This window comes from Citrus sinensis, chromosome 9, assembly GCF_022201045.2.
Source record: "Citrus sinensis cultivar Valencia sweet orange chromosome 9, DVS_A1.0, whole genome shotgun sequence".
Lineage (NCBI taxonomy): Eukaryota > Viridiplantae > Streptophyta > Magnoliopsida > Sapindales > Rutaceae > Citrus > Citrus sinensis.
The window spans coordinates 33,600,158-33,612,825 of NC_068564.1; the positions used below are offsets into that span (position 1 = coordinate 33,600,158).

General features: G+C 40.1%; 2 protein-coding genes across 3 annotated transcripts; both read right to left on the reverse strand.

Annotated features, from left to right (window-relative positions):
• Positions 1–5,399: 5,399 nt before the first annotated feature.
• Positions 5,400–8,929, reverse strand: LOC102628519 (hypothetical protein). 2 transcript variants are annotated; one of them, XM_006473920.4, is made up of 9 exons: positions 8,522–8,913; positions 7,902–7,985; positions 7,538–7,572; positions 7,282–7,393; positions 6,860–6,948; positions 6,460–6,571; positions 6,116–6,213; positions 5,931–5,979; positions 5,400–5,750 (listed from the first exon to the last, which is right to left on the reverse strand). In XM_006473920.4, exons 1-9 carry the CDS (start codon positions 8,732–8,734, stop codon positions 5,673–5,675), a joined length of 870 nt encoding a protein of 289 aa, XP_006473983.2. In that variant the 5' UTR covers positions 8,735–8,913; the 3' UTR covers positions 5,400–5,672. The 2 variants fall into 2 exon arrangements, 1 of the variants encoding a protein (XP_006473983.2); XR_003065045.2 differs by lacking the exons at positions 5,400–5,750; positions 5,931–5,979 and having other exon boundaries at positions 6,308–6,571; positions 8,522–8,929.
• Positions 8,930–10,278: 1,349 nt separating this feature from the next.
• On the reverse strand, positions 10,279–12,449 carry LOC102628223 (ABC transporter I family member 1). Its single transcript, XM_006473919.4, has 2 exons — positions 12,270–12,449; positions 10,279–11,525 (listed from the first exon to the last, which is right to left on the reverse strand). The coding sequence occupies exon 2, from the start codon at positions 11,380–11,382 to the stop codon at positions 10,693–10,695; it is 690 nt and encodes a 229-aa protein (XP_006473982.2). The 5' UTR covers positions 11,383–11,525; positions 12,270–12,449; the 3' UTR covers positions 10,279–10,692.
• Between the last annotated feature and the right edge of the window lie 219 nt (positions 12,450–12,668).

Consider the following 12,668-nt stretch of genomic DNA (forward strand, 5'->3'; position numbering starts at 1 on the left):
CGCCGGTTGTTTTCCCGCCGCAAATCCTCCGACGCTCAAGTCAGATATGAAGGTTCGGGGAACGCTTGCCACAAATCTTATGGCTTTTGGGTAGTTTTCTCTTCTTTAGAATTTTTTTATCTCCCTTCTAATCTCAAAATTGCTAACCCTTTTACCTTCGTTGGCTACCTTTTTATAGGCTTCCTCTGAATCCCAGTTTTCCGCAGTCTACGTCCGTTATCCTCCCACCTCTCGAACGTGGATTCCCCATTTCCGTAGTCATGGGTGGTTGCGTGGCCTTCGTGCTTAGATTCTCGGGCTGGAGAGCATGTCTCGCCAACTGTCGTTGACCGGGTCTCCTCGAATCAACCCTTAGCAAGAATACAGCATGAATGACTTTATGCTTCTTACAGAAAATTGGCCTCGCGGATGACGTGCTCGTGGATGAGCAGGATATTCTTGGTCCTGTTTCCCTGCTACCTGGCTCTTACAGGACACACCTGCTCGCAGACTTCTGCCACCAAACATCTGCTCATCACGTCTAGTCTCGTCGGAGTATTTCCCTCAAACACTGGTCCCCCAGTTTCTGGTGTTGGGTAATGTAATGGACCAGCAGTAGAAACTTAGCGGTTCTTGGTCGCGTGGGACTGGAAAAGGCCTCGAGGAGGAGCTGACCAAGGTCAAAAAGGATCTTCAAAGGCAGAAGGCTATATATGAGGCTCAGCTCGAATCTCTCCGTGATTCCCACCGGGTTCGGGTCGAGAACTTAGAGAAGAAGGCTGACAACCAGTACGACTAGGGACTTCGGCATTCCTATCGTTGCATTATGGCTGTCCTCGGGAAGCAACTCCCTGATCTGAAGATGGATGACCTTGCAACTGGTGTTGCTCAACATATGGACGAGGAAGCGGCCAAGGAAGACGCTGAAGGGGTAGAGCCGATCGTGATTGAGGAGGAAAACTCTCCTCCTCGTGCAGTACCTGCTGATGTTGGCGAGGCGAGCACCCCCCCCCCCCCCGGACGCAACTGGTGATACCCCCCCTGCACCTGAGGAGGTCCAGCCAACCGATGCTGCTCGGCTTACTGATCCACCATCTTCTTGATATATTTCTTGTATTGTAATGAACAATGTTTGTGAAGATTATCTCCTCTGTTAATTATTAACAAATTAATAAAGATGTTTTTGATTACTTTCTTGTGTTGTAATCATAAGTTATTTTTCGTTTGAGAATCTGTTCGTCTTTGTCTGGTCGAGCAGGTTCTGGCTTGGCACATAGTTTTGCCACATGCCTTTGAAAATTCTTCAATGCTTGGGATTCTGCTTGCCTTCGCTTGGTCGAGCAGATCCTGGCATGCTTGGTTTCGGGTCTCGCCATAAGACATGCTTTGAGACTTGGTAAGCCTTTGCATGCCTTAGGAATTTTTTCGAATGCTTTGGACTCTGCTCGCCTTCTCGTGGTCGAGCAGATCCTGGCACGCTTGGCTTCTGGTCTCGCCATAAACAGGCTTTTAGACTTGACGAGCCTTTGCGTGCCTTCAATTCTTCAAGGATTGGGATTCTGCTCGCCTTCTCGTGGTCGAGCAGATCCTGGCACGCTTGGCTTCTGTCTCGCCATAAAACAGGCTTTGAGACTTGATGAGCCTTTGCATGCCTTTGATTCTTCAAGGATTGGGATTCTACTCGCCTTCTCGTGGTCGAGCAGATCCTGGCACGCTTGGCTTCTGTCTCGCCATAAAACATGCTTTGAGACTTGATGAGCCTTTGCATGCCTTCGATTCTTCAAGGATTGGGATTCTGCTCGCCTTCTCGTGGTCGAGCAGATCCTGGCACGGTTGGCTTCTGTCTCGCCATAAAACAGGCTTTGAGACTTGATGAGCCTTTGCATGCCTTTGATAATTTCTTGAACAGTGTAGTTGACTGAAACTCCTCATTGATTCATTTGTTATTGAGTTCGGCTTACATGAGGTTGCTTTGAAATAAGAAATCAAAAATAGAAAACAACGGACACGAACAGAAAAAAAACTTTAAAACGTGAATAAGTCTTACTAGAAATATTTCCTGAGGTGTGCCGCGCTCCAGGGGCGTTTCACCTCGTGGCCCTCCGTGCGAACCAACTTGTAAACTCCGGGTCCAACTAGCTGCCATTCCCGGCTTCCACTCGGGTATCAAGGGATGTTATCTGCATTGCTTCCCTTGCTGCCGAGGAGTAACAGCTTCGTGCGATTCTCTGCTCTCCTCGTACCACTCCAACTACCCCATTCACCCGGTACTTGAGAGCCAGATAATGGTTGGACAGCATCGCTTTGCTCATCCTCATCTGTCCACATAATTGGCACTTGCCTGACTCTTGCACGTTTGGCTGCTGGGGTGTTGAAGAATACCTCTTTGCTGGTTATGACGTATCTAGCATAATTCTTCCTCGACCTGTTGGAATCTCCAGCCAATGTTGGGCCCTCAGCTATCACCCTTATTGTAGGCTGCTCGGGCCTCAAGTTCCTGTCACTCTGCTCCCCTTCACTTGTCGAGGCTACCATTGGGAAGGTCCCATCTATAAACTCGTCCAGATACCGATTTCTCACCAAATCCTCAACCTGGGTCTTGAGATCCCTGCAATCTGCTGTGGTGTGGCTATGAGCGCCATGGAACTTACAATAGCGCCCCTTATCCCTCCTGCTGGGCAGCTTCGTTATTGGGGCAGGGAGGTACAGCAACCCTCGATCCTTTATGGCCTCGTACACCTCATCCAGGGACATCTTCAAGGAAGTATACTGCCCATAATCCTGGTTCTGGTCGATCAGGTGCACTGCTCTTTCTCTGTTTGCTCCTTTCTGAGTTGGGGGCGGTGGCAGTACTTCTGGTCTGCTCCCTCTGTTACCATGGGAATGTTGATGGAGGCCACCATATGCCGAATCATGCCTTCTCCAAGGCTCCCTAGCTGGGGAACGAGGAGGTTGCGCCCTACTGCGCTGATACTGTGGTGGCCTCTGATGAGGCTGGTAAGCAGTTACCGGACCTCTTGCTGCACTACCCGAAGCCTGGTGGTCCCTCCTCCTGATCGGGCCATTCCCCGGTAATGCTTTCTTCTCTTTCCTCCCCAACCCTTTTAACTGGTCTGTCTTAATCCGTGCTGCCTTCTCCTCTTCAATCTCAATGTCTCTCTTAGCTTGCTCGTATGCGACCGCGTACGTCTGAATAACTGGGCTTCTCAAGTTGTACCACAGCCTTTCTATCTTCACCCCTTCTTTCAATCCCCTTAACGCCTGAAGGTGGTTGAAGGCTCCCAAGTCGAGGACAACACGATGAAACCTCTTGATGAATTCCCGAAGGGTTTCTTGCTCCCCCTATTTCATGCTTTTCAGCTCCATCATGTCATCTTCTGGTGCCATTGCCCCACTAAACTGCTCTGCAAATTCCTGGCACATCTGCTCGAAGGTTTTAATGCTGCCCCGAGGAAGTTTTCTGTACCACTCTCGTGCACGTCCCTCAAGGGATAGTGGGAACACCCTGCACCTTTGGGATTGAGATAATCCTTATACCCCAGTTATGTCGTTGAAGCGTTCTATGTGCACCAGCGGATCAGTTCTTCCCGAGTATCTAAGGTCTGGGAGGCAGAAATCTCTCGGAATAATTGCCCTCATGATCTCTGCTGCGAGCGGTGATTCTCCGTCCAGCATTATCCTCCAACCAGGAGCTCTGCTCCTTCCTTGCATGTCGTCAATTATCTGCGCTAGTCTGCGCACTTCCTCCTTCAGCTGCACTGCATGACCAGGGTCACGTGCTGCCACCTGATCCCTCTCTTGCTCCACATCAAGCAAGTGTTGCCTCAACTCTGTTTCCTCTGCATTTGCCACCCCGTCGTCTTCGTCAAAAATCTGTCTTGCCGGGGATTGCTCTTCCTCTCTACGGAATTCTCCCGGCAGAGGTATGTTACCTCTCTCACCACCAAATCTCCTGGTGGTTTAACTTCTCCTTGTACTATCGGGACCTGGAGCCACTCCCCCAACTCTCATCCTTTCCTCCTGGGTTACCCTTCGTTCACTTCGCAACTCATGCAGGATGGTTGTCAGGGTCTCCATCTGCTTTTCCATCCGTTCCATCCGGTCGAACATGGTTTTTTTCCGTGCTTCACTGGCTATCTCTCTCAGAGTCACGGAATCGTTAAGCCTCATATCACCCCCTTGTGCACTACTTCCTCCTGTTTCCATTGCTTTTCACTTGCTTCACTCCTCTTCTTTCTATCAACAGAAGCTTTTTTATCAGCTCCCCACAGACGGCGCCAAAATGTTGATGCAAGATTCTGGTTCTCCTCGTTCTACGACCAGGGTCTCTGCTCGATCAACTTCACCACGACCATGATCTCTCCTCGTAAAGCTTCTTCTCCAGAGGTTCCTGCGCACACAGACAAGTCAGAGTACGCCGGTTGTTTTCCTGGCGCAAACCCTCCGACGCTCAAGTCAGATATGAAGGTTCGGAGAACGCTTGCCACAGATTTTATGGCTTTTGGGTAGTTTTCTCTTCTTTAGAATTTCTTTATCTCCCTTCTAATCTCAAAATTGCTAACCCTTTTACCTTCGTTGGCTACCTTTTTATAGGCTTCCTCTGAATCCCAGTTTTTCGCAATCGACGTCCGTTATCCTCCTACCTCTCGAACGTGGATTCCCCATTTCCGTAGTCGTGGGTGGTTGCGTGGCCTTCGTGCCTAGATTCTCGGGCTGGAGAGCATGCCTCGCCAACTGTCGTTGACCGGGTCTCCTCGAATCAACCCTTAGCAAGAATACAGCAGGAATGGCTTTATGCTTCTTACAGGAAATTGGCCTCGCGGATGACGTGCTCGTGGATGAGCAGGATATTCCTACCCCTGTTTCCCTGCAACCTGGCTCTTACAGGACACACCTGCTCGCAGACTTCTGCCACCAAACATCTGCTCATCACGTCTGGTCTCGTCGGAGTATTTCCCTCAAACAATTATAATTGAAAATTGAGGCTTGGTCACAAGCATAAGAAATCAATAAAAAGAGGAGGAAAAAAAAATTCTTTTTCTTATGTTAAGGTTTCAAACTTCACAAAAGGCAAATTAAAGCAAGAGAGAGTTTATTTAGAGAAAAAGAAGAATAGGGTTAGTTTTGGAATCTAATTGGGTTTTAAAATTGGTTTGCCGGTTCATTTTAATTTCAGGGGTGCAGCAAGAAAGCAATTTTTTAAGGGAATTAGAGGCGCGACAACAGCTCCACTCTTTATAAAATTAACGGTTCGGGTCTGGGTAAGAATTGGACCGGCGGTCCACGTTAACTCATTCACTCACGCTTCATAAGAATTTGTGTAAATTAAGCCATTGTGTTGGAGATTTAAGATGTCTTAAAGTAGGATTCCTCGATTACCTGCGGGTACTAAAAATGATTAACATCTCTAGGCACGCAGGTAAATCCAACTAATGCAATGCAAGCTTCTTTTTGTATAATCCTAGAATACACGTCTTCATCTGTTATAGATACAAACAGCTCAATCTCATGAGAAATTACTTCATATTCTGAATCACTAATACAATAACAAACTACAACTAGCTGACCATTTGCCTAGCTTCAATTGTCCAACTGAAAAAACCCGTGTTCCCATGAATCCAAGAATTGTAAAAAATTGTTGGAAGCTAATGCGGCATGCCTCTAAAGAGTACAACTTTGTCTCTGTTGAAAATTTACATGACTTCCTTCCCTCTCTGACGGGTTGCTGTTCTGTACACAACCTCCCCTTCCGATGTAACAAAGTAGGTCAACTGCAATGGCAAGATGTATCAGTAGGTGTTCTGAAGAGAACTTATCAACAGTTGGGCAACAAATCAAATGACTCCATGGAGAAGGAACAGGTTAATATGCTATTTCAAAGTTGCATTCTAATTGGCATCTCTTGAATCCTGAAATGCAATATTAAATGCAGAAAAGATTTGAGTACCCACAATTTCAAGAGAGCTGACTTTATGGAGAAGGAATCCATCAACCATTTCTCTAAGGAAACAAGAACCAAATTAAGAGGGAAAGTAAGAGATTAAAAAGGGGGAAAAAAAATCAACTCAAGCATTGTATTGCATATACAATGTAAAACAAGTACCAAGAAGGAATAACTCATATTCTGAAAACTGACCTTCCATTTCCAGATTCAATCAGGCCTGGGTTCTCCATATATGTTATACTATCCTGGCGGGAATATTTAATGCAGCCATGTTTGCTTAGATATGTATTCTGAAGTGCAAGGTTTAAAAGTGAGCTTTTCAGTCTACCAGAAAAGAAAAATTCTCATTCAAATTATTTGATCAAGTTGTCTCATCTCACAAACCTTTTTTTTTTAGTGGCTTCATTTACATCGTATTATAAATTGCAAGAGATTCTTCCAATTTATAGATTCGGAAATAGTGCAGTTTCTGAAATTCAAGATCTCAAGAATGGTACAATTTTGCCCGGGATACTGAATATAAAGAAGCTTCTTACCACTCCAAATTTCATAAAGATATGATGTAGAGGCTCATAAATTTTCTTTGCTTCCAGTTGCTCTTCATGTTCTTCACAAATCACCAATGGGTGGAATCCAACTACTATGCACCTGGATTCACAAAGAGATTAAACAAGTCAATTTTTTATCATTTGAAGATGAGTGGAGAGAGCTAGGATTGGCTACTAAGTTGTGAGCACTATAGTTCCAGTTAATGTAAGAAGCAACATTAAAATTTGTAAACAAAATCCAAGATTTCATCAGATATGTAGAATGGCTCAGATGGAAACATAAAACTTCTAAATATTCATTGGGATTCAAACAATTTAGTGCTTAGTCTCACAAAGCTTTGAGTACTATTAACAAATTGAATTGCCAATAATATATCAACTGCTTTACCAGTGACCATTGGTTGCTTCTAGTGCACTTTTCAGCCAATTCAACAGAAGATCTCCACTGGCACTTGGTAATGCTGTTGGTATCTTCCCCTTAAAGTTTCATAACAAGTAGCAATTAGAAGACGTAAGATGGAAAACACACACAAGCACTAATACAAGGCACACATCACTTTAAAAAAAACCTTCCTCATCCATCAGAGAATTTTGAGTAAGTGTTTCTTGTTAGCGTACAGACAAGTTTAAATGCATAGATGTCCAGCATCTAGCCATAAAGCATAAAATGAATAAGTAAAACTATTAATCCACATAAACGAGTGAGATGGATCTATTCAATGAACTACTGTTTCAAACATATAAAAACTCTATTTGGACGATAATAATCAACAAATTTAAATCGTGTGTATTTTGTAAACAAGTACCTACCTGTAAAGAACCAGTGTTGACACCAATAATATCTAATGCTTCACCATGAGGTAATCTGATCTGCTCCTGGAAACAACCAACTTCCTTCTCTTTTGAAGCTTTAGTAGTGTACCTGCAAGCACAAGTGGTTGCACATAAAAGGAATATTAGCCACATAAATCGTTACAATCTAAAAAATTGTCAGGAAGACTTAACATTTCCATAAATACAAATGTGCCCCAGTCAAAGAACTGATTACAAAGAGCATATAGTATACCATGGAACTTTTAGAGACGGGAACAACCAGGTAGCCTGCAAAAGATACATGTAGGTTTGTTGCTAGCTGTTGAAACCAATTAAAAGCACATTAAGTTGGGAACAAACCAGTATGTTCATTTCTGCCCTTGATGAATGATACGCAAAGTCTAGTACAAAAAATGTACCTATATATATATATATATACTTACATCTATTTATAGAAATCTCATGTTAAGCTATTGGTGATCATTAAGCAATTGGTGATAATTTTCCTTTTTACGTACAAAGTCTTTAGGGTATGAAAAGCACAATACACAGGCCTTAAAAACTGAAAGCCGCAAGGGGATTCATAGAAATTTCCTGGCCATAAACAAAGATCTTACATTTTGCTTCAGAGGGTCATCTTCCCCAAGCTCACTAGAGTTTATCACAAATCTTGCATCATAAGCTTTAGCCACATCTTCCATCTACATCAACAACAAGAATATCAATAAGTCAGATAGAAGAATATTGCAAGATCCAATATGCAACCTAGAGATTTGATGAGAAAAACACATGAAGACGAGAGCAATAGGAGTTAAAGCAGAGTAGTCACGAAAACATATTGGCTAAGACAATATAAAGAAGATGGTAGCCGAAAAGACAAGTTCATGTATTAAAAACATGGAAACTGATTAACACCAAAAACAGAGTTGTCATACAGCTATATTACTATGGCAAACAAGTGAGATTCAGAAGAAAAATAAAAATCCTAATTCAACAATTTAACTAAGTTGATCATAACTAGCTAGTCTCCCGTTGTAGTTTCATTTCATATCAGTTTTCACCGCAAACAAATACGGGCTTAAAGAAAAACCATCACTTTAAACACAAAAGCCGAAAGGATCAAACTGTTTACAAATACGGACCAAATACGCCATGCCCACAACAACAAAACCAAAATATCATCCGAATAAATCATCAAACATAACAATTTGAAACGACAACCCAAAGAGAAACTGACCTGTTTGAGCAAAAGGGTTTGTTGTTCAAGGGGTCTAAAGCCTCCAGTCACACTGATAAAATAAAAATCCAAACCTTTCCTATTACTACTAATGCCATTAGTTCTTTGGTAAATAGACTTTTGAGGCTGGCCTAAGTTGAGGGCAACATAGAGAGCAAGGCAGAGAGACAACTGCGTGATCAAAGTACAAACCCAGGATGGTCTTTTTGCCATTGGTTACAGAGAACTGAACAGTTTTCTGATATCTGACTCTCTCTGCTTAATGCTTATGAGATCTGAATCACAGCGCTGTTAATGTTGTTTATATCTAGATGAGCTTACTGACGATGGACAAGTGCCAGCAGTCGCTTGTTGAAAGATGAAATAAAATAAATATGTGTATAAAAAAATTTTAAAAAAAATTATTTTTGGGTCTTATCTCGTACCATTATTGAGTTGCGTTTCAGCCTAGACATTGGACAAAAAGACTTTGTCTGGTAGCTGGTTAAGCACAATCTGTAAGTTACAGATTCTGTACCTTAGCCCGCTCCAAAGAGTTGTTAAAATAGTCACCGTCGTGGAAGATTATTGTTTCAAGTATTTGTAAGCCGCAGTGAAATTTTGGCAGAATAAAATATTTTGACTGGATGCCAACAAGGAAACAACTCCTTTTTTTTTTTATTTTTTTTGGCTTTATGAACCTTCCCATCTATGACTGTACATGGCAAGTGAGTCTGTGGAGAGAGTTGGCGTGAGACGAGCATGTCGAGTTATTGGTCGGTCCATCAAATAAATTGTTGCAATGCAAATATACCGACTCAATCAAATAATGATAACTGAGATTAATATGAGAAAATTTGGAAGACAAAACATTTTATTTATTGAAGTAACTAATTGTGTGTTTACTTATTAGGAATGAGAATGTAAATTAAGAAATGAGAATAAATGATGTGTTATTAAGGTATAGGCTAGAGGTAAAAGTGATGTTAATCTCATTTTTAATTTAGAATAAATATATATAGTTTTTTATTCTCTCTCTTTTTTTTTCCAAAATCACATTATGATGACCTTCTTCCCAAAGTTTGCATTATAGAAAAGAAAAAAAAAATAGCTTCCATATTTGGTGAAGTATCAACAGAATGATTAAATAAGAGATGGAATGAGACTCGTAATAGTAGACCCCATTTAATATTATGAATGATTATTAGAATTCATGTTCTCATAAAAGGAGACGGGAGATTATTATTTCCTAAATTAATCATATTACCCCCACTTAAATCTTAAAATTTTTATTTTATCATTTCTTATATTATTATTATTATTATTAATTATAATGGATAATAATTATAATAACAATAATATTATTATTATTATAATTACTATTACTATTATTATTAGTAGGAATAATAATAATAATAATAACAACAACAACTATTATTAATGTTATAATAATACTAATAATCATAATAACAACAACAATAATAATAATTGTTGTTGTTGTTGTTATTATTAATAATTATAATAATAATAACAACAATAAGAAGAAGAAGAAGAAGAAGAATAATAATAATAATAATAATAATAATAATAATAATAATAATTATTATTATTATTATTATTATTATTATTATTATTATTATTATTATTATTATTATTATTATTATTATTATTATGACAATAATAAAGTCAATTTAGTAACTTGTAACTATCCATTCCAATTACAAGATAAAGTAAACATATCAATAGCAATACACTTCATTTTAATTCCGATTCCCACATATAAAATAAACAATTTATTATGATTCTCATTCCTCATTTCGATTCTATTCCATTCCAATTACTGATTAGTAAACACACCGTAAGTACTTGTCTTTCCATCCAACAAATAAATATGAAAACTCAAATAGGCTACATCTTACAGAAGATAATTACTGTCCAAAGATTGGTTCAGAAGGGAATTTTATGCGCTCAAGTGATCTCATTCAAATCTAAATCCTTCACTCAACTGTACTCTTGAATTGTTCTTGCTCGAGCATATCATAATTCATAGATTATCCAATAAAAAATCGCAGGGTATCTGACAGATCAGTCCAAACCAAATTTCATCAAAACAGCTCAACAACAGAAAGATGTAAACAGTGAAGATGGGTGCTTCCACTCCTCTCAGCAATGGCATTGCTTCTTCTCCTGGCTTATGATATGTCTGCACGATCTAGCATATCTACCAAAGTCATCCTTCTGGGGAACCTTGGAGGCAGCCTCAAATTCATGGCATCCTCAATCTGAATTGGCAAATGTGTTGCCACAATCACAATCCCACCCTTTTTTCTGTGCTCTGCAATGATATACTCTAGCAACCTCACCCCATCATAATCCAATGCAACAGAAGGCTCATCAAGCAACCAAATTGGCCTATCAATTGCTAGCAACCTTGCAAGTTGCAGTCGTTTTCTCTGGCCCATTGACAGCATTCTTGCTTTCTCTTTTGCCAATCTTCCAAGCCCCATCAGCTCCAATGCAGGCAAAGAGTTCCCTTGTTTGCCTTCAAGAACTTCGAACCACTGCACATTATCAAGAACTGTAAACTTCTCCTTCACAGCATCTTTGAGGGAGAGCCAGTTAAGCTGAAGCTTGTACTGGTGGAATATTCCTGATTGTGTGATGTCATGCCCATTCCAAAGAATCTCACCAGCAGAAGGTTTAGAGAATCCAGCTAACATTCGCAGGAATGTTGATTTGCCTGAGCCATTAGTGCCAGTCAACACAAGTGCCCCACCATCATGAATGGAGATGTTTACATGTCTCAAAATTTGTTGAGCATTTCTCATGCACGAAACATTTTTGAGGAGAAGCCGAGGAAGTGGTGGTTTCCGTAGAGTCATTGAGGTTTCCAAAACTGAATATAATGCAGAGTTTGCAAGTATAGGACCTTACTGAGATATTAGAAGCCTAACACCCAACCAAGTCTCTCTGGATAGAATTTGCAGAAGACTAAGAGCAATAGTTATGATGAAAATTCAGGGGACTGTTCATTAAGAGAACACGAGCACAAACTTATCATTAGTACATCACAAAAGCTTTATCAAAGTAAATTCCAACCAAGAACTCAATCATATAAAATAAACGTAATCCAAGGCTAATGATAGAAGTTTCACAGGAAGACAACAGGGTCTTGCGAATTGGACACCTAGAAAATTTATGATAATTTCCTATATAAGCTCATACTATAATCTTCTGGGTATAATTATGAACAATAAAATTAATAATGAAAATAACCCATGGCGATAAAGATTGGCAATAATTAAAAACAAAAGATTGACAATAACTAAAAACAATAAAATTAATATGAAATAACCCATAATGAAAACGATTGACAATAAGTAACATTAATAATGAAATAGCCCAAATCATCTTGCTAATAAGTGCAGTTAGACATTCCATCGAACACATTGAGCACAACTCTCGTCGACGAAGCTGCAACTCCAACGGCATTGTTAATTTGTTGTTTCATTGGGTTTGGAAAACAACTCAAATTAGCAAATGGGGTTTTGTTATACATGAACATAATACAAACAAAACATACACATTTGAATTTTGCATGGAACAATTAGAGCTCAGAACAAATACTAAAAAAAAATAAAAAATAAAAAGAGAAAGGAACCGCCATTTCAATTCCCCAGTTTCTCATCCAATATTATTATAATTATTACAAGGAGTAGCAAACGCGCACACACACGCAGAGACAAGAGAGAAACAGAATAAGTCTTACGTTTGAGAGATTCGATCGCTGGAATGATAACTGCATATGTCACTTGTGTAGTAGTCTTGTTCTGTTCAGAGTTTTCACTTTTCGGTTGTTACTAATATTTTTTTTAAATATTTTCATTTAGTAAAATTAATGTAAATGTATTATTATTATCATACATTCAATGTGACTCGTGTGTTGCACCTAAATTTGACCGACCCGTTTAACACCTCCTTCAGGATTCAGCGTGCCCCGAACCCGAATATTGAAGCCTTAAATAGCAGTAAGGTTGCTATTCTGGTTAATGAATCACATTTTGCTAACAATTCATTCATCATGGGAAGAAGAGGCCAGTGACTGAAATATTGTTTCTTTACCTTCAATATAACTCAATTTTTTCTCTTAGTACAACAAAATGGACTG

Excerpts from the sequence above, each read along its gene's own strand:
- LOC102628519 (XM_006473920.4), bottom strand. The coding sequence starts at position 8,734 with ATGGCAAAAAGACCATCCTGGGTTTGTACTTTGATCACGCAGTTGTCT. Across the intron at positions 6,572-6,859 it reads GAAGCAACCAATGGTCACTG|GTGCATAGTAGTTGGATTCC; the intron begins GTAAAGCAGTTG and ends TTGTGAATCCAG. Across the intron at positions 5,980-6,115 it reads ATTGAATCTGGAAATGGAAG|AGAAATGGTTGATGGATTCC; the intron begins GTCAGTTTTCAG and ends TTGTTTCCTTAG.
- LOC102628223 (XM_006473919.4), bottom strand. The coding sequence starts at position 11,382 with ATGACTCTACGGAAACCACCACTTCCTCGGCTTCTCCTCAAAAATGTT.